General features: G+C 42.3%; 1 protein-coding gene across 1 annotated transcript in view; it reads right to left on the minus strand.

The window, feature by feature from the left end:
• The window catches only part of LOC126456583 (uncharacterized), a 454669-nt gene that overhangs the window by 130050 nt on the left and 301799 nt on the right, over positions 1-22820 (minus strand). Inside the window, exon 6 of the mRNA XM_050092328.1 lies at positions 11362-11586. Coding sequence (XP_049948285.1) covers positions 11362-11586 — 225 coding nt within the window. The remainder of the gene's footprint in view (positions 1-11361; positions 11587-22820) is intronic.

A 22820-nucleotide genomic window follows, 5' to 3' on the forward strand; every position in this document is an offset into this window, starting at 1 on the left:
GTGGACCACTTCCTAGAGCCAGAGGTGGTGTTAAGTACATTATTGGATTCTGTGATGTGTTTACAAAATATGTTAAACTATATCCTATAAAATCAGCAACTGCAAGAGCTGCCGCAGTAAAGTTTGTAAATGACTATATTCCTCATGCAGGGATTCCAAAATCTATAACCTCCGACAATGCGAAGATATTTACTGGATATTTATGGAGAAAATTAGTATCACAACTAGGAATAAAACAGATATTTACATCTTGCTATCATCCGCAAGGGAATTTAATTGAACGGGTTTTTCGAGAACTAAACAGATTCATGAGAACGTACTGTCACGATAAACAAACTACCTGGATAAACTATTTGACCGAGTTTGAGCACATTTATAATAATTTACCTCATAGTTCTACAAACTTTACCCCGAATGAACTGATGTTCAGAGATAACGAAAGAAACTTTTGGGTAGATAACTTGCCTAAACTCGAGGACACCAAAATGTCATGGGAAGAAAAAATTCGCAATGCTCTCATTAATATTACGGAGAAAGCAAGACAGCGAAAGGAAATCCATGACATAAACATCAAACGGATTCAGACTTTCAATATCGGACAAAAAATTCTTTTAAGAAGACACATCAAGTCATCAAGGTTGAAGAAGACCATCAGAAAATGGAATCTAATTTATACAGGTCCATGTATAATAGTTGATATACCGAATCCTGGTGCGTATTTATTAGCATATCCGTATTCTGGAAGAATAAAAGGATTATTTCCCCATGTAGACCTAAAGAGGTACTTTTAAGAAAACTGTTTCAAATTAAATGAAAAGTCTGTATGAAGTATTTGGGTGTTAAAAATGAAGTGCGAAGGACAGTATGCCTCAGCTACTGTGATAGGTTAAATGACAGCATGCCAAGCATCTGTGATAGTTCAATGAACAGTAAGCGATTGCTTCTGTGATAGTATAGGAATATTTAGAAAAGTAAGTGGAACTGTAGCTATTGCTGCTGTGAAGACTTACGGTTTATCTGTCTACACGATTATCACCAAAGAAGCTTGTGCGTGTGAAATAATATACATTCAGGGGGTGTTAATCTCCAGTGAGAATAAGTTTACTGAAACTATATGGTCGAATACGGCGCTTGCGTGTGAAGTTAGTGTTTGTAAACTGACAGTTCACAGGAGAACAAATGAACCGCGTTAGGAAAGTAGAATCGATTGCTACTGTCCACAGATATAAAGACTAGCTGGTTTTTTTTTTTGGCGCGAGCTAAATTCTATTCAAGAGAATTTAATTAACCAGCTTAGTGTGTGTTTATAAAATTAGAGTTAATAAGAAAGTTCTTCATTGAATTTATAATAATGTGTCATTTTCCAGTTGGATTTGTTTATTGTTATATTGCATTCATATATGTTCATGAGAAAATGCGGCATTTGGAGTATAAAAGAGAAAAATTAATTTCAGCTGGAGAGGTCATGCAGCAAGACTTAATCAAAAGTTCTCTTTCAGCAAAATTTCATTTTAATCATGTATGAGTAAGACATAATTTTTTTTGGAAATTGTCTCCAATAATAAAGTTTTTAACATTCTGACATGCTATCCACATTCGTACTTGAAACCAAATTAGGAAAGATTCAGATCTACTTCCACCTGGAAAAGCCAACGAAAAATAAATAAATAAATAAATAAATAAAACCAGGATTAGAACCTTCGGCTTACTCAAGAAGATGGATGAAATTATCCATGTTTTCAAAATTGTTTTCCGATCTGGAGTTGTGATATTGTGCAACTACAGTATCATTTAGACACCTAAGTGTGGAAAGTATAAGACGAATGGATTTTCCCATTCCTCAGATGGAAGATTGGATGGATCAGGTCCATATTTGAGTTCAAAATGAATCTGGAAAATTTCGACTAACCATTCTCTTACAGGAATCTTTAATAGTTGACCATTCCTTAGACGAATTTCGATTGTTTCATGCCACAATCCTGAGTACCTGTTCCTGAGGTTGCTTCTGGTCTCTCAAATCCGTTACGTCTCCTGTGCGGTACGCCAATGCGACGCCTGTCCTCCGTGCCGTGTCCCATGTTCCTGTTCGATCAGTTTCACCGCAGTTCAGCAAGACATCGATGAAGAAAATTTTTAAGAAGATTGTAAAAAAAAATTTGCATGTGTAAAGTTTTTTTTTGGCTATAAGGCAGATTTTTATCTTTCCTATGAATTCTAGATAACTCTCAAATTTCTAAATTATTCTATCTTTCCTATGATCTGTGATACCTAGTTGGGGTCTAAGCCTCCAGGTTTTCCGGGGTTTCCCTGTGAAGGCCAGTTCCTGAATAGGTAGACCTGATTAACAACTATATAAGTCCGTCTTCCCTGGTTGTGCACGTGGGATGCGGGTATGCTCCAGTACACGTGAAAGCAACAACTAGGTATCTAGGTAACGAAGATACCAAATCTCTTTCAATTCTTGTAATCAAAAAATTCTTACTAACTTCTTAAAATTTATAGGAACGTATGTTCCACAAATTCCAACGAGTTAGCTAAGCCAATAGTTAGCTCGCAAAGTGGATACATATCAACTTTTCTCGCTGCGAGGGGCGATGTAATGTCTCTTGCAGCGGTCTCTCCACGATATTTTCAGAAATTTTATAAATTATATAACTCAGTACATATCTCGAAATATCTCTTCTTATCCTACCGATTATCAATGCAAAGTAGTTTCAAGCCCAATTATTCCTTGGAGCGTCCATTTACTCCATGGAATAGCTTCTCTGCTGTCTATGTTTTCTCTTAGGAAAAAGAATAGGGTACTTCTTGCCGATTAGTCGTGAAAGAAGGATGTATATGTATGTATTGTTGAGCTATTCGCCATCTTGATGAGATTCTGTATGAGAAGGAATTTAATATATTTACTAAACTAAAGTAAGTGTGTTCCCGTATTATTTAACGGATTATTATTATTGACAGTGTCTGCTTACTACGCTGTGTTGCACGGGATCAGTGGGGAACGTCTGATTTACATTGGACGAACCTGCCGTTTTGTATGCTCAAGATATCCAGTTACTTCAAATAAATATGCTAACACGGTCTTACCAGCAGATCTCCGGTCTTCCCCATGTGATCACCGAAAGTTAATAATTATTACAAATGTTTCCAGGAGATCGACTGACAATTTTCGTCGCACCGAGACTTCGAAATTGCTTCACTGCCTTATGGAATTTAAGTTAAGCTTAATTTAATCAGGATAGAACAGTATTGAACTGTGTGAATGTGATAAGCCTGCTTTGTCAATGAAAATTCCCTTAATATACGCATGTTTTTTACTATTCTGATCAGTGAAGCTAAATCAGGCCGGTGTGAGAGAGGTTTTTAAATTTTAGATCCCATACAAAATATATTAAACGGCTTCTGTTGAAATTGCGTGCTTATGCAATATCGTCTGAGTTATGTGACTGGATTCGTGATTCCCAGTCAGAGTGGTAGGTCACGAAAAGTCATACAGTAAAAAAAAAGTGATTTCTGGCGTTATCAAAGGTAGTGTTATAGGCCCTCCGCTGTTCCTTATCTACATTACGATTTAGGAGACAATCTGAGCAGCCGTCTTAGGTTGTTTGCATTTGATGCTGTCGTTTGTAGTCTAGCAAAGTCATCAGAAGATCAAAACTGCAAAACGATTTAGAAAACCTATCTGTATGGCGCGAAAATTGGCAATTAAGCCTAAATAATTAAAAATGTGTGGTCATCCACATGAGTGCTGAAAGGAATTGTTAAACTTCGGTTACACGATGAATCAGTCAAATCTAAAGGCCGTAAATTCTACTAATTACCTAGGAATTACAACTGAGAATAACGTAAACTGGAAAGAAGATGCAGAAAATGTTGTGCGGAAGGCAAACCAAAGACTGCGTTTTATTGGCGGAACACTTAGAAAATGTAAAAGATCTACTTAAGAGGCCTATACTACGCATGTCCGTCCTCTTTTAGGAATTCTGCTGCGTGGTCTGGGATCCTTACTAAATAGGATTAACGGAGTACATCGATAAAGTTAAAAGAAGAGAAGCACGTTTTGTATTATCGCGAAATAGGGGAAAGAGTGTCACGGACTTGATACAGGATTTGGGGTGAATATCATTAAAACGAAGGCGTTTTTCGTTGCAGTGGAATCTTCCAACGAAGTTTCGATCACCGGCCGCTGTGGCCGAGTGGTTCTAGGCGCTTCAGTTCACGCTGCTGCTACGGTCTCAGGCTCGAATCCTGCCTTGGGCATGGATGTGTGTGAGTTCCTTAGGTCAGTTAGGTTTAAATAGTTCTAAGTCTAGGGGACTGATGACCTCAGATGTTGTCCCATACGGCTTAGAGCCATTTTAACCATTTTGAAATTTCGATCATTAACTTTCTTCTCCGAATGCGAAGATATTTTGTTGGCGCCGACCTACGTAGAGAGAAATGATCATCATAATAAGTGAAATCAGAGATCGCACGGAAACATATAGGTGTTCGTTTTTTCCGCGCGCTGTCCGACAGGGCAATAATAGAGAATTATAGTAAAGTCGATTCGGTAACCGTCTGGCAGGCACTTACGTGTGATTTGCAGAGTATCCAAATAAATGTAGACAGAGATCACATTGTGGGTCTTCGTTTTGCCGGATGGTTGATTGTACTATGCAGGCCAAAATGAACTAAACGCCTTTGTGTTAATGATTGCCACCACAACTCGCTTATTATACTGGTGACAGACGCTCCTCTTTCCGCGATAATAGGAAAAGGGCTGACTTCCTTTGAACGTTTTCCATGTCCTCTGTCAGTCCTGCTGGCATAGATCCCATACCACATGACGATAATCCAAAAGAGGACATACAAACGGAGTGTAGATAATCTATGTAGCAGATTTATTGTAGCTTGTATGTGTTTTACCAACAAAATGGTCTTTGGTTCACATTCCACACAACATTTTCTATGTAACGGTTCGAACTTAAGCTGCTCGTAATTCTCTAATCCTTATGCACTTAATTAGACAAGTTTAGCAATACTGTGAAGTATCATGTCACCGACATTTAAGATTTTCGTAGTACACATGTGGAGGACCCCATATTTTTTGTTGATTAGTGGAAAGTGCCACTTTTCACACTAAAGACACTTTACCTAAATAATTTTGTAGTTAGTTTTGATGTTCTTATTACTAGAAGGTAGACGATAGTGTCATCAGCAAACAATCTAAGGGGGCTATTCAAATTGTGTCCTAAATCTATCCATATTATAAAAATGGATGTTTGTTGTCTACAAGCTCCACATCTCCTCCTAAACCACTGGATCGGTATCAGCAAAGCTTGACATAAATGTCGCTGGGGGGTTACGAACCACCTACCTATCATGGTTCGGAAGATACGACTTTATAAACAATGAGATGCGTGAAAAACTGTCTCATCGTCCACGACATTTACATTTATTACTACTGTGCTGCTAACTCTATTAGCAGTAAGTTTCGCGTAAAGTATCCACAAATGCTCCTAAATGTATCTGTAAAATTATGTCACGGCACCGTAAACAGTTCAGGAGACATAACGTCATAAACACTGAGACGCGTGAAAAATTGTCACATCGTATAGGAAGTTTAAATTTATTACTTCTTTCTTGCTAACTATTTCGCAGTCAGTATTCACAATTGCCGCTGAAAGACCTAAACAAATACAGCGTTTTCGGTAATTTCTATTACAAACTTGTAGTACTTTTAGAGGGGAGTTAGTACATAAGATTTTGACGAGGAATCCGTGTCCTGAAACGACGCTACACAACGTCGAAGTTATATTTGCCGGAGCCTATAAACATATGTATATACAGGGTAATTCCGTGATGATGTCACAGACTTTATAGGACTATAGAGAAGGTTAAATGTATCAATTTCAAGTAAGGGCACTGTGCTGAGGACGAACGAGGAGAAAATTATAAGGGAAAATCATTCTGATACCTCTGACAGTGGAATACATACAAGAAAAAATGTCGAGTAAACGATAGCTCTAAAATGCATACCTGAGGAGCTATGGGTACTTGTTCGTCTTCGCTAGTGTAAAACACATCTCCTCTAGTGAGGTAATGTCCATATTATATCTTCCAATAACATGAAAACCGAAGAGCTTGCAGTAGAAGAGATTTTCTTCACATTATCGAAGATGAAGAAGTGCTCATAGCTCTTACGATATGCATTTTAGAACTTTTTTTCTTGTTTTTGTCCGTACTACCACCACTGAAAGTTGCCTACCCTACACTCTTAGCAACAACGGTACCGGCACATGTATTACACGGTCAGAGGTATTAGATCGGTTTTTGCATATAAGTTTCGACACTTTCGTTTCCAGTAGAGGGACCGTTACATCAGATTGATGCTTTTATCATCTTCCATTATCCTAGAAAGTTTGTAACGTCATTACGGAATCACCCTGTATATACATAATTTACTGGCGCCGGCCCCTATAACTTCGAAGTTCTGTAGCGCCGGACACAGGTTTCCATTCAGAAGATTGTGTACTGACAGCCCTTTACAAATCCTAAAAGTTTGTAACTTAAATTTCTGAACACCCTGTGTATCATTGTAGGACACACAGTCGAAGAGGTATGACGTCATTAACAATGAGATGCGTGGACACTCCTGCAGTTGAGTGAACTTAATGAAATGTCTGGTACCTGCCAGTGCTTTTGACAGCTATCCACTGCGAAGCGCAAATGGTTGTGGGTGAAAAAACAGCCATCTACAGAGCTACGAAGAAGTGTTGCCATAGAGACATTTACAAAATCTCGTTGTACACATAAGAATCAGTTGTACTTATACATTTGTTTGTTTATATAGGTTAAGAAGAGTAGAAGGCCTATAGCACTTCTTTGGAAACCTCAGATGTCACTTCCGCTCCACTAGATGACTTTCCGTCAACAAGTACGAAATGTGACTTTTCTAACATGAAATCATGAATCCAGTCCCACAATGAGACGACACTCCATAGGTACACAATTTGATTAGATACCCCTTGTGAGGTAAGGTGTATAAAGCCACTTGGAAATCTAAAAAGGAGCCATTATATAACTGCGCCTAGACTACTACTGCAGGTGAAATTCATTAGAGTCTCTTTATATTTCGAAACACGTCTAATTTCACGTTGACTCGTTTCATTGGTAAGCTAACGTGACGCTATCTTGTGTTGTAGAAAGGGCACGTTTGTCGACACTCTGGGATCGATGGTGTATCGCCTAGTGTAGCTCTCTGGACTGGCCAGATGCGAGAAATGTCTTGTGGGAGGCTCTTTGGTGTGTGGCAGCCAATCAGACAGCTTGCCAGTTACTGGGTTGCTTGAGAAGCTTACACATTTCTTGCTGCCTTGGTTCTGTTCGGCGGTGCAATGAAAATTGCTCTTCTACATCACGCTGCACCAAATCCGTTGGTGAGATCGAAATATGCTGTTGGGTTAAGCAATGCACTGCAAATGTAATCTGCTATATTCATGTGGGATTAGTTTGTTTTCCAATGTCGCAGTCACACACAGTACACCTGTTCACATTAGTTGCCATTCCAACTGAAAACGGACTTAGTTTTTTTGTGGTCTGGATTGAGTCACGTGTCCATGTCGGCAGCAACTGAAGACGTTAAACCTGCAATACGCATCTTTTCCAAATGGAAGTGACTCGATGCGCAGGCACCATAATTATAGAGGCATGTTTAGCTGTTTTGTATTATAACTCGAAGTATGCCGTTTCACCGCATTGAAGATCATCACTAACGTCTTATCTATATCATTAAACGTCAGTTAATAATGCATCAATGATATAAGCCTTGAAGAGGTAATGTGATAACCATGACAAAAGACCGATATCATACGACTACAATACAGTGTAATGGGTAATATTGTGGACTATATAGGCGAAGGAAGAACTATGTGCAAGTACTTTCTTCCCTTCATATTATTGTTGTTTACTCATTCTGATACTTCCTTATGAATGTCGTACAAGAATGTTCTGCAATATTCGATATTTATACTTCTGCCTGATTAGAAAACGAAGAATGTAATAAGTATTAGGCTGTTTATTATCGAATATGTGGCGATTTCAGAGTGTGTGGTTAGACAGGAATCTAAGAGGCAGCTTAAACCGCTTCATGTGTAATGGGCAGCAATGAATCTCATATTATTCATTGTCACAAATGTGTCACTGTTTATTTACGAGTACGTGGCAATTTCCTAATTTGTGGTTAGGCAAGAACCTAAGAGGACAGCTTAAATTGCTGTGTGTCAAACAAGCAGCAAATATATGCCAACACTCCGTTACCGCAAATATTTAGCAGTTTCAGAAGAGGAGGTGAGGAGGAGGAGATTAGTGTTTAACGTCCCGTCGACAACGAGGTCATTAGAGACGGAGCGCAAGCTCGGGTGAGGGAAGGATGGGGAAGGAAATCGGCCGTGCCCTCACAAAGGAACCATCCCGGCATTTGCCTGAAACGATTTAGGGAAATCACGGAAAACCTAAATCAGGATGGCCGGAGACGGGATTGAACCGTCGTCCTCCCGAATGCGAGTCCAGTGTGAAGAGGAGGTGAGAGCAGGCATTGTGCATGGATAAAATGAGGTGCTTCTTACGTCATATCCGGTTGGAGCAGATGCATGTTGTAGATTTCATTTTGTCTTGTGACCGCTGTATCAGTACATTTTATTGTCAGTCATAATCGTGTAGATATTAAAACCCCAAATAAATCAATAACAAGTTACGTCAGTTTTTTTCTTTAATTTTTGTGTATATTGTAGAATGATTTGTATCTTTTGCGCTCAGTTCGAATTTCGATGTAGAATAAGGAGGTTCATGTACGTGTGTGTACTTAGTCAGAGGAACGATTTTCTGATACAGCAAGTGGTGTGGATGTGTTCGTTTTTTGTTTGTTTATTTTTTAAATTTTACTTTTGCAACCACATTGCTATGTAAGCTTATGGTCTGCAACAGGACACGGAATAATATCATTCCCTGTTTAACTGCACAAGCTCTCATAAATATCAGGTACATTTCGCAACACCATGAGTATTATTATTTATTACGTAATTTTCCTGCATTTCAGGGTGAGTAACTGTACAGCAGGCTGAAAGCAAATACAGCAGCGCAGTCAACACACGCTGCATTCAACGTCCACCAGTTCTAAGAGAAAAGATTTTTTTGTGTTCAGAAGCTTTAGAGATTTCATTTAAGTAAGGTTCAGAGTAGTTTCAGATTACATAAAATGCATAAATGTGTGCACTGCACGGAAGACCATCTAAAAGGCGATCTCTATTACATTATTACATCATAAACTTAGAAACCTCTTAATTTCACATATTCGCCTTGGAGTGTTAACTAATAATTTCTTTCTATGGCAAGTGAATCTGTTTTTCATTGCGTGTGTGGAGGTTTACTGCCGTCAGCAAAAATAATGCCAGAGGCGTTTTCACCGAGGCTTGTCGGGAAATGGCTGAGATCAGTTACATATAATTTAAGAGACCTACTTGCGAAGCAGCCAACGGCGATGTCACAGTGGTAACACCGGTTTCCATCAGATCACCGAAGTTAAACGCTGATTGGCTGGGCTAGCGCTTGGATGGGTGACCATCCGGTCTGCCGAGGGATGCTGGCACGCGGGGTGCACTCAGCCCTTGTGAGGCACACTGAGGAGCTACTTGATTGGGAAGCAGCGGGTTGGGTTTCGTAAACTGACATAAAACCTGGAGAGCGGTGTGCTGATCACATGACCCTCCACATCCGCATCGAATGATGCCTGTAGGCTGAAGATGACAGGGTGACTGGTCTGTACAGTTGGGCAGAGTTTAGTTTTATTCGGAAAGTAAGGTCAGTTCGATTGCAAATTGGGAACCACAGTGAAAACTCAATGAAGCTTTGTAGAGATGTGCTGGACCAAGTCTGTATTATGCCCGTCGATCGTGTCCAGTCACTCTTTTCTTTTCTGAGTGCACAGCGAGAAAATAAAGGTACCTCGAAACTAGTGTCTTTCGGCAAGAATAAGGCCCGTGAGAGATTTCGCCTGATTTCATGCAGCCCAATCAACGTAACTGTCATGCATTTCCTTCTTCGTTATAGTTGTCGGTCGGGCACTGCAAGGGCAATGAGGACGCTTCTGCAGCGTTTTGGATGAGAAGAGTTTGATCACCCACCGTTTAGCCCGAACTTGGATCCGTCCAATTTTCTTCTCTGCTCATGTGAACCGCTGTCTATGGAGGCAGCACAGGCAACAAGTTGCAGTGAAGTGTGGAGCATTGGCAAAAAACACAGCCGAGTGCCTTCTATGCCGAGGGTACTGGTAAGTTGGTACAATGCAACGAGAAATGTAGCTAACTGTTACTTTTCTTTTGTGTGGTTTCCATTTAGCGGCCGATCGGACCTTATTTTCCGAATAACGTTCATAATTTGTTTGCGTAGGTAATTTAGAAAGCAACGGCCTTCCCGCAGTGGTAACTCCGGTTCCCACCAGATCACCTAAGTTAAACGCAGTCGGGTTGGGCTGACACTTGGATAGGTGTATTGTATTGTATTGTATGTTAACCGGAGACCTAGAAACGACGGAGAGGCTCCGTCTCCGCCGCAGCCGCTGTGGTCTACAACCCCATGACGACTACCGCAGTCCACTTCACCCCTGCGCCGCCCCACACCCAACCCAGGGTTTTTTTTGCGGTTCGGCCCCCGGTGGACCCCACAGGGAACGTCTCTTACTAGACGAGTGTAACCCCTATGTTTGCGGCGTAGAGTAATTAATGGTGGTGTTCGCGTACGTGGAGAACGTGTTTGCTCTGCAATCGCCGAGATAGTGTAACTGAGGCGGAAAAATGGGAACCAGCCCGCATTCACCGAGGCAGATGGAAAACAGCCTAAAAAGCATCCACAGACTGGCCGGTTCACCGACCTCGACACAAACCCGCCGGGCGGATTCGTGCCGGGGACCAGGCGGTCCTTCCCGCCGGGAAAGCTGTGCGTTAGACCGCACGGTCAACCGGGCGGGCTGGGTAAGTGACTATCAGTCTGCCGAGCGCTGTTGGCAAGCGGGGTGCACTTAACCCTTGTGAGGCGAACTGAGGAGCTACGTGATTGAGAACTAGGGCTCCGAGCTCGTAAACCGACCTAAGGCCGGGAGAGCGGTGTGCTGACCACATGCCCCACCCTATCCGCATCAGGTGATGCCTGTGGACGGCGGATGACACGGCGGCCGGTCGCCACCGTTGAGGTTCCCAAGGCTTATTCGGACGGAGTTTAGTGAACTTAGAAGACAATAGTCGGCTCTTAGTGTTTAAATAAAGGATGAGCTGTGCAGTAGACGTGTCTGAGTAGCGTAAGCAGGCAGCAGACGATGGCACTCACATTGGAGTAGTCGCCGTAGACAGTGCGGTGGGTGAAGACGTAGAAGTAGGAGCGGTCGTTGACCCTGGAGTGGTAGTCGCCGGTGCGCACGACGGGCGCCACGACGCGGGCGTCGGTCAGCATGTGCAGCAGCGCGTCGCGGTGGTCCTCGGCGTCCAGCGGCGCGTCCCAGTCGCCGCGGCTGTACAGCGCCTGTGCCTCCCCCACCGCCAGCTCCGTCCGGATCTGCAGGCAGGCGCACACACACACACTCACCTCACCACTCCTGCGACTGGCCGTCTCTCGCTGCTCCTCGACAGCACACACACACACACACACACACACACACACACACAAACACACACACACAAACACACACAGAATGGCCAAATTACGTGTGAATATAACGACGTTAGACGCCTGAGCTACGCTATGTGATCAAAAGTATCCGTACACACCCAAAAACATACGTTTTTCATATTAGGTGCATTGTGCTGCCACCTACATCTACACCTAAATTTATACTCCGCAAGCCAACCAACGGTTTGTGGCGGAGGGCACTTTACGTGCCACTGTCATTACCTCCCTTTCCTGTTCCAGTCGCGTATGGTTCGCGGGAAGAACGACTGCCGGAAAGCCTCCGTGCGCACTCGAATCTCTCTAATTTTACATTCGTACACCCAGGTACTCCATATCAGCGACCTCAGTAGTCATTAGACATCGTGAGAGAGCAGAATGGGGCGCTCCACGGAATTCACGGACTTCGAACGTGGTCAGGTGATTGGGTGTCACTAGTGTTAGACGTCTGTACGCGAGATTTCCACACTCCTAAACATCCATAGGTCCACTGTTTATGATGTGACAGTGAAGTGCAAACGTGAAGGGACACGTACAGCACAAAAGCGTACATTTCGACCTCGTCTGTTGACTGTCAGAGACTGCCGACTATTGAAGAGGGCCGAAATGTGCAATTGGTAGACATCTATCCAGACCATTACAAAGGAATTCCAAACTGCATCAGGATCCACTGCAGATACCATGAAAGTTAGGTGGGAGGTGAGAAAACTTGCATTTCATGGTCGAGCGGCTGCTCATAAGACACACATCACGCCGGTGAATGCCAAACGACGCCTCGCCTGGTGTAAGGAGCTCAAACATTGGACGATTGAACAGTGGAAAAGCGTTGTGTGAAGTGACAAATCACGGTACACAATGTGCCGACCCGATGGCAGAGTGTGGGTATGGCGAATGCCCGGTGAACTGCCGGCCAGGGTGGCCGAGCGACTCTAGGCGCTACAGTCTGGAACTGAGCGACCGCTATGGTCACAGGTTCGAATCCTGCCTCGGGCATGGATGTGTGTGATGTCTTTAGGTTAGTTAGGTTTAAGTAGTTCTAAGTTCTAGGGGACTGATGACCACAGCAGTTAAGTCCCATAGTGCTCAGAGCCATTTTTTGAACCCGGTGAACGTCATCTGCCAGCGTGTGTAGTGCCAACAGTAAAATTCGGAGGCGGTGGTGTTATGGCGTGGTCGTGTTATTCATGGAGGGGGCTTGCACCCATTGTTGGTTTGCGTGGAACTATCACAGAACAGGCCTACGTTGATGTTTTAAGCACCTTCTTGCTTCCCACTGTTGAAGAGCAATTCGGAGATGGCGACTGCATCTTTCAACACGATCGAGCACCTGTTCATAATGCGCGGCCTGTGGCGGAGTGGTTACACGACAATAAAATTCCTGTAACGGACTGACCTGCACAGAGTCCTGACCTGAATCCTATACAACACCTTTGGGATGTTCTGAAACGGCGACTTTGTGCCAGGCCTCACCGACCGGCACCGATACCTCTCCTCAGTACAGCACTTCGTGAGGAATGGGCTGCCGTTCCCCAAGAAATCTTCCAGCTCCTGATTGAATGTATGCCTGCGAGAGTGGAAGCTGTCATCAAAAGGCGGGCCAACACCGCATTGAATTCCAGCATTACCGATAGTGGCCGCCACGAACTTGTAAGTAATTTTCAGCCAGGTGTCCGGTTACTTTTGATCACATAGTGTACGAACTCGGTTTGTACAGGATGCAGATGATGTAAGCTATGTTGCCTATATTAAAGAACATGAACATATTTGTTTTCAGGAGCAGTTTCATTACACCACTCTGTGTCGGGTAGGACGTTCGATGCTCGCATGTAGCAAGGTAGCGCCGTGATGACATGGTTCCATCTTCGTAAGGAGCATGGCTGAAATAGCTGACTACATTCAAAATATCTAGATTTCTTTCGAAGTAGTATATTTCAACCCCATATTCTATAAGTACATTTACATTCTTACTCTGAAAATCACCGTGTGGAGCATGGCAGAGAGTACGCTACCACTGTTAGTCATTTGATTTCCTATTCCAGTCGTAAATACAAACATCGAGAAAAGTTTTGCATCGCCTCGGTTCCGAGAGTTTCAGAACCTATACAGAAAATTGGAATACAAATCAACATAAAAATCATTAGCGCCCTTTCCTTGCTCATAAAAAGCACACATTGCATGTTGTACCACCATACAGCGAGACCTTCAAAGGTGGTAGTCCAGATTGCTGTACACACCGGTACCTCTAATACCCAGTAGCACGTCCTCTTGCATTGAAGCATGCCTGTATTCGTCATGGCATACTATCCACAAGTTCATCAAGGCACTGTTCGCTCAGATTGTCCCACACCTCAACAGCGATTCGGTGTTGATCCCTCTGAGTGGTTGGGGGGTCACGTCGTCGATAAACAGCCCGTTTCATTATATCCCAGGCATGTTCGATAGGGATCATGTCTGTCTAGAGGAAATACTGGTCCTGTCGAGCGACGTTGTTATCCTGAAGGAGTCATTCACAAGATGTGCACTATGGGGGCACGAATTGTCTTCCATGAAGACGAATGCTTCGCCAGTATGCTGCCGATATGGTTGCACTACCGGTCGGAAGGCGGCAATCATGTATCGTATAGCCGTTATGGCGCCTTCCATGACCACCAGTGGCGTACATCGGCCGCACATGATGCCACCTCAGAACAGCAGGGAACCTCCACCTTGCTGCACTCGCTTGACAGTGTGTCTAAGGCGTTCAACCTGAGTGGATTGCCTCCAAACGCGTCTCCGACGATTGTCTGGTTGAAGGCATATACGACACTCATCGGTGAAGAGAACGTCATGACAATCCTGAGCAGTCCATTCGGCATGTTGTTGGGCCCATCTGTACCGCGATGCATGGTGTCGTGGTTGCAAAGATGGACCTCGCCATGGACGTCGGGAGTGAAGTTGCGTATCATGCTGCCTATTGCGCACAGTTTGAGTCGTAACATGACGTCCTGTGGCTGCACAAAAGCACGATTTATTGTGGGTGCGTTGCTGTCAGGGTTCTTCCGAGCCATAATCCGTAGGTAGCTTTCATCCACTGCAGTATTAGTCGTTGGGCATCCTGAGCGATGCATGTCATCGGCAGTTCCTGTCTGTCTGTATCTCGTCCATGTCCGAACAACATCGCTTTGGTTCACTCCGAGCGCCTGGACACTTCCCTTGTTGAGAGCCCTTCCTGGCACAAAGTAACAATGCGGACGCCATCGAACCGCGGTATTGACCGTCTCGGCATGGTTGAATTACAGACAACACGAGCTGTGTACTTCCTCGTGGAATGACTCGAAGTGATCGGCTGTCGGACCTCCTCCGTCTAACAGGCACTGCTCATGCATGGTTGTTTGCATCTTTAGTGACATCTCTGAACAGTCAGAGGGACTGTGTCTCTGATATAATATCCACACTCAACGTCTATTCTCAGGAGTTCTGGGAACAGGGTCGATGCAAAACTTTTTTGATATGTGTATCTGCCACTTACACTATCAGCTGAATACGAGCGCCGGAGACGTCGACGAGATGTTACACAGCGCTAGATATTCATGTGGTCGTCAGAATTGGAAATAATATTTTTTCAGCGTAAATAGGTTTCGCATTAACGCGGTAACATACCTGCCAAGTGTTGCTGCCATACGTTTATTACAACGCTGGACTTCCGTGAATAGCTGCATTTTAATTATAATCACCCGTTATAAAAGCACAATAATTATGCTGTATTCGAACATTAAAGGACGGTTTTTCTTACTCATGTACAATTACTTGCATTTTTCTACGTCTAGAGCAAGGTGCGATTCCGCATATCATTAGAAATTTTGCCTAAGTCATTTTGTACCCTCCTACAGTCACTCTCCACTGACTAGTTTTGTAAACTACGACGTCATCAACAAACAACTACCTACTGTTGCTTACCCCGTTCGTCATGTCATTTATGTACAGGGTAAGTATAATTAAACTTTCAAAACGCCGTAGAAATAACACCACTGGTCAGAATGATGTAAAATTGCCACGGAATAGTCGGCCGGTGTGGCCGAGCGGTTTTGGCGCCTCAGTCTGGAACCGCGCTGCTACTACGGTCGCAGGTTCGAATCCTGCCTCGGCCTTGGATGTGTGTGATGTCCTTAGATTAGTTAGGTTTAAGTAGTTCTAAGTTCTAGGGGACTGATGACCTCAGATGTTAAGTCGTATTGTGCTCAAAGCAATTTGAACCATTTTGCAACGGAATATTGTCAGAAGGGAAACCTATGCCAGAAGAATAAAAAAATAGTGTGAAAATTGATCAATAGATGGCATATGGAGTATCGTCTCAGTTCTATGACTGGATTCGTGATTTCCTCTCAGAGAGGCCACAGTTCGTACTGACAGACGGTAAATTATCGAGTAGAACGGAAGTGATACCTGGCGTTCCGCAAGGTAGTGTCATAGGCCCTCTGCTGTTGCTGATTTACGTAAATGATCTAGGTGATAATCTGAGCAGCCCCCTTAGATTGTTTGCAGATGATGCTGTAATTTACTGACTAGTAAAATCATCAGACGATCAATTCCAGTTGCAAAATGATCTACAGAGAATTTCTTTACGGTGCGAAAAGTGGCAATTGGCACTAAACAAAGAAGTGCGAGGTCATCCACATGGGTACTAAAAGAAATCCGATATATTTTGGGTAAACGATATATCGCGCAAATCTAAGGGCTGTCAATTCGAATGAATACCTAGGAATTACAATTACGAGCAACTTAAATTGGAAAGACCACATAGATAATATTGTGGGGAAGGCGAAACAAAGACTGCACTTCGTTGGCAGAACACTTAGAAGATGCGACAAACCCACTAAATAGACATTATACTTGTCCTTCCTTTGCTGGAATATTACGGCGCTGTGTGAGATCCTTATCAGGGAGGATTGACATGGAAAAAGTGCAAAGAAGGGCAGCCCGTCGATATAGCAAAAGATTTTTTTTTGATGGAATTTGTGAAGATTTTTTTACGTTTATTGTGATAGTCCTAAGAAGTAAAATTTTTTGTTTGCTATTTCTTTCTCGACAGGATGGTGGATCTTTTGCTATATCTTACACTTCGACTCTCAGACCCACCATAACGAAAATTTACTCCAGACCAAGCGGTACAAAAAGGAACATGCATAACCTACTGCCTCTGAACCTATCTTGCTACTCTCCCATGCAAACCACACATACTTAAATTACATGAACTACATCACACTGGCAACATACATTGCATCACAAAGAATAGTCACAACGTTAGAATCACTTCAGTTTCAGCTTTCCCACTTCAGTTAGTATTCATCCCAGTTTCACACGACACTGGCCCACTACGTAACTTTTCTTTTCTACTACGAACTCTAGAGGATATATGCACGTCTTCCTGTGCAATGCAAGCCAAGTGGCGTTGCTGGATAGTCGGCTGACTCGCCTTACTTCTCTCTCAGAGTATTAGAGTTTGAATCTAGCGTCAAACGGAAACATAACATGCAAAGGTAATATTAAGATCATATTCATCTTTCCTACCACGAACTCTGGAGAATATATGCACGTCTTCCTGTGCAATGCAAGCCAAGTGACGTTGCTGGATAGACGGCTGACTCATATCACTTCTCTCTCACAGTATTAGAGTTTGAATCTAGCGTCACACGGAAACTTAACACGCAAAGTAATATTAAGATCATATTCATCACACACTCGAGTCCTCAACTGATACCTTGGACAAGTATTTCTCTTTATCCTTTGTCTCATACACAGATTGAGACTCACACAGTACTCACCACGTGGAAGTGCTCGTCTCTAATTTCAAGTCCTACACACGCCATTTCTTAAATATTTCTAACTTATGGTACAGACGCCAGTAATTCAGCTTAACTTTAGCACTCGGAAGTATTTCAGCTTAGTACTAGCACTCGCAAGTATTTCAACTTATTGCTACACGTGGTTTCATTGTGACCGTTGGTCACTTCCTAAGATTACTACGATCCCCTTAATTTTACCTGCCTGACATTTAGCTCTCCCCCCAAAAGTTCCTGAAATAGAGAAATAATTACTACTCTTAAGTATTTCACATGCATACCATTGTCTCCACTCTTTTGTCTTTACGGAGCACACCTAAGACAGGTCTTACCAACACAAGATCCAGCGCCAGAGTGCTGAAACATGGCCGTTCTTCAGGTCATCTCGCACCTCCACCGAGGTGGGGGAGCACCACGCGACCGTATTGGTCAGGCACATTACAGGCGCTCAAAGCTCAAGTAAATTTCATCTCTTTGGTTCCACCAAAGGTGACCAAAGGACGGTCTCAAAGATGATCATATAATGTACATTCACTATCTGCGGTTAGCAGACGACCGTACATTCATTCATTTCACAGATCTCACCAAATTGGCGTAGGGATTTATTTTGTGGGAGTGCAGATGTGATCAATTAAATAAATAAATTGTCCTTCTTTCCTACACTGGGATCCGGCTGCGGTGTATTAAGTGAAATTGAGTTATTATTACAAAAAGTATGTTGTTCTGACAAAAATAACGAAGAATGTTGTACCTATTTTCAATGTCGGGCGGTACTGTACCCTTTCAGTGCGACCGAAGAGAGTGCATGACTACGTCAGCAAACAGAGGCCAGGGGCGATAAAAAGGATGGAGAATTAATAAATAATCAGCATTACCTGCTTACTTCTCGAGCACTGAGGTTCGTTAAGACATCCGGTTGAATTCTAGAGAGGGAGAAAAGAAACAGAACTTCAGAGCAAGGTGTATAACGTATGAAGTGTAATACAGTTCTGTAAACAGTACCCATACTTTTGCCAGTCTTCTTACACACAAAGCCAAAGAAGAGGTAACGGATACAGCAAAGAGAGATCAGCAACGTGCTCAGGCACCACTTCCGAGGAAATATGCACCCATAAATTTATACTGTGGTGCATCTCAGATTTATTGTTCATCTTCTCTCTTAGGCTTCTTATTCAGTATCTTATTTAAATGCGTCTTACTGTTAAATTCTCTATGTCTAGTATAAAGCTGCTTCATAAATTTTCATGTTCCTCATTTTAGCCAGTATGTATACATTCACTCAATTAATGTTGGTGCAAATATATACTACTTTTAGCATTACATAACTTTTCTTCTTCTTTTATTTGTTCTCAGAACATACGACATGTTTTCACACGTTCTAGCTATGACCTGTTACATAAATATAGACAAAATGTCTAAAGGCGACAGTAAATAAATTATTTTTGATGGGTCCCAGTGGAAGTCCATGACAGTCATTTACTCTAACAGCGCAAATGTCCCACTATCAGGGAACTATTGTGTTACCACTGCATACTGAGGGTAAAAGACGAACATGAGAAATAACAACAGACCGATACAATACAACGGTATCTGCCATCCGTTCCTTCTGCCTCGGAGGTACAGGTACTTTCTCAAGAGAGGGAAAGGCAAAAATTTCGTTTCAGCCCAGTAAATGAGCTATGCTATTTTGGCTGATGGATAAAGTGATACGATCTCAATGCCAATGGCGCTATGAACTATCGAGCGAAAGAAGTGTCATAGGTGAATTGTCAGATCACAAGGCGAAATCAGCAAGCAATAAGACAGAAACCAATTATTGCCACTGAACGAGGACTCCCATTACAACGTTAATACGAAAAAACACTGAAACTACCTCATGAAGATAGGTGTTTGAGTATAGATAGCTGTTAGGAGAAAATGCCTTAAATACTATTAGAAGAAAAACCAGTAGCTATGAAACTCCTAGGATATATGCAGCGTTATCTATTTAATTCGTGAGCTTAAGTTAGCTCTAGAAGCAACCTGGGAGACAAAGGCCACATTTCATAATAAAAAAGAAGGTTTCAGCTGTAAAGTTAACATTCTGACAAAGACGATACAACCTATGTCTGGAAAGCTGTCATTAGTGTGAGAGTAATATTTACTTAAAAATACATACTCTCCAAAGACAAATTAAACTACAATTTCTTATGTTCTCTGTGTGTAATAGCTTCTCTTATTTTGTATTATCTGTAAATCCCTGTGGTATGGTATTTTCACGAGTCGCCTGCAATTTGTGTTGACCTTAAGTTTCTGAGGCATAACGCTGCTGACCTCAATTTTACTTCGTTTTTTATTTATTTTTTGAGCCATCAGTCATCTGACTGGTTTGAAGTGGCCCGTCACGAATTCTTCTCCTGTGCCAACCCCATTCATCTCTGAATAGCACTTGCAAGCTACGTCTTCCTCTACAGTTTCTGCCCTCTCCATCACCGTCTAGTACCATGGAAGTCATTCACTGATGTCTTGTCATCCTGTTCCTTCTCCTTGTCAGTGTTTTCCACAAATTCTTTTTCTCACCGATTCTGCGTAAAACTTCCTCTTCCATTACCCTATCAGTCCACATAATTTTCAACAGTCGTCTGTAGTAACACGTCTCAAATTCTTCGTGTCTCTTCTCTTTCGGTTTTCTAACAGTCTATGTTTCACTACCATACAACGCTGTGCTCGAGACATACATCCTCAGAAATTTCTTCCACAAATTAATGCCTATGATTGATACTAGCAGACTTCTCTTGTCCAGGAATGCCCTTTTTGCTACTGCTAGTCTGCTTTTGATGTCCTCCTTGCTCCGTCTTTCACTGATTATTTTCCTGCCTAGGTAGCAGAATTCTTTAACTTCATCCACTTCGTGACCATCAATCCTAAATTTACATTTCTCGCTCTTCTCATTTCTGCTACTTCTCATGAGGTCCGTCTTTTTTCGTATGTGATGATTATTAATAATTTTTTTCAGTTGAATATTTACGGAGGATTCTGTTACGTGTCTAGGCGTTAAATGCCATGTGAAGCAGCGACATCAATAATGAACCCTAAACTATCTACTCGCTACTATCCGGACACATTATGTCATCCGGAAATGCAATGGATGTCACCTGAGGCTATTATTGCTAACAGCAGAATGGGTTGGCCAGAAGATTTCAGTGACTTCGACTAGTCACCAGTTGTCACCTGAGTAACAAACCCGTCAGGAACATTTCAACCCTTCGAAACTGTCCACCCCGAGGCAGTGATGTGTCTGTGAAGTGAAAACCACGGATAAACCGAGACCACGCTGACTTCACGCATTGACGGACACGGATCGGCGGGTCATTATATAAAATTGCATGAAATCAGCGGAAGGAATCACTCCTGAGTTCCAGAGTACCCCCAGCAGTCCAGCTAGTACTATGAGTGTGCATAGCGAGTTAAAACGAATAGGATACAGTGGTCGAGCAGATCTTCATATTCCATTCATTTCTGTACTCAGTGCTAAGAGACGCTCGAGGTGGAGTGGAGAGCGACTGTGTATGACTAGAAACGAGTGAGCTTCAGTACATTTTGGCAATCTGATGAAACGGCTTGTATTTGGCGATCATCTGGAAAACGTTACGTACAGTCATGAGTAGTGTCTATAGTGAAGTGTGGGGGAGATGGTGTGAGGTTAAGGAAGCGTTTCCGTGGTCTGGATGCGGTCTCCTTACAGAGCTTGGGAAAATGCTAAATGTGGAAGGATAAAACGGCATTTTACAGCGGTGTGTATTGCGTACAGTTGAGGAACAGTTTGGAGATGATAACTTTACAAGCATGACAATGCACCCTGTCATAATGTAGAACCTGTGAGGCAACGGTGTGTGGACAGTAACACTCCCAAAACTGACTGGCCGTCCTTATTCTCGAACTGAAACCAACGGAACACCATTGGGGTGAGTAAGATTTGATTAGATTAGATTAGATTAGTTTTTCGTTCCATAGATCCATGTTATGGAGATCCTCGTGGATGTGGAACATGTCACTATTTTTTTTAAAAAAAGCTGAAATATCAGTACTAATAGTATGAATATATACAATACATAGTTTGTTTCTATTAAAAATTCGTCAATGGAGTAGAAGGAGTTGGCCACTAGTAAGTCTTTCAGGCTCCTTTTAAACTGATCTTTATTTGTAGCTAAATTTTTTATGTTTGCTGGAAAATTATTGAAGATGAGTGTTCCTGAGTATTGGACCCCTTTTTGAACTAAAGGAAGTGGTTTTAAGTCCCTGTGCAGATCGTTTTTGTTCCTGGTATTGTATGTATGAACTGAGTTGTTTGTTGGAAAAAGAGATATATTATTTAGGACAAATTTCATTAAGGAGTAAATATACTGAGGCAGTAGTTATTATACCCAGTTCTTTGAAGAGGTTTCTACAAGACGTCCGTGAATTTACTCCACAAATAATACGTATTACACGCTTTTGGACTCTGAAAACTTTTTTTTGACTTGAAGAGTTACCCCAAAATATTATACCATATGACATGGAATGAAAGTAGGCAAAGTATGCAAGCTTTTTCACTTTTATGTCGCCTAACACTCGAATTGCAAATACAGACTTGTTAAGGTGTATCTGCAGTTCTGTGGTGTGCTCCTCCAAAATGAATTTATTATCAAGTTGTAATCCCAGAAATTTAAGACTGTGAACCTCTTCTGTCTGCTCTTCTTCGTACTTTATGCATATGCTGGGTGGAAACCTCTTACAGGTTCTGAATTGCATATAGTCAGTCTTTTCGAAGATTAATGTCAGTGAGTTGGCTGTAAACCATTTATTAATATCCATCAAAATATCATTAGCAGATCTTTCTAGAACTACACTCGACATACTATTTATTGCAATACTTGTGTCATCTGCAAACAAAACGAACTCTGCTTCTGGCAGTGTAACTGATGAGAGATCATTAATGTACACAAGAAAAAGCAATGGCCCTAAGATGGATCCTTGTGGGTCACCACATGTAATTTCTTCCCATTCTAATGATGACTGATGACTTAATTCACTATTCCCTTGCACTGACACCCTCTGTTTCCTGTTAGCGAGGTATGACTTGAACCATTTTGCAGCACTACCCGTGACACCAAAGAATTTCTAATTTATTTAAAAGGATGTTGTGGTTTACACAATCGAATGCCTTTGACAAATCACACACTTGTTGCTTGTAACTTGTTATTTAATGAATTAAGTACATTTTCACTGTAGGTGTAAATAGCCTTTTCGATATCAGAACCCTTCAGAAATCCAAAATGTGTTCTT

This window comes from Schistocerca serialis, chromosome 2 (genome assembly GCF_023864345.2).
Source record: "Schistocerca serialis cubense isolate TAMUIC-IGC-003099 chromosome 2, iqSchSeri2.2, whole genome shotgun sequence".
Taxonomy (NCBI): domain Eukaryota; kingdom Metazoa; phylum Arthropoda; class Insecta; order Orthoptera; family Acrididae; genus Schistocerca; species Schistocerca serialis.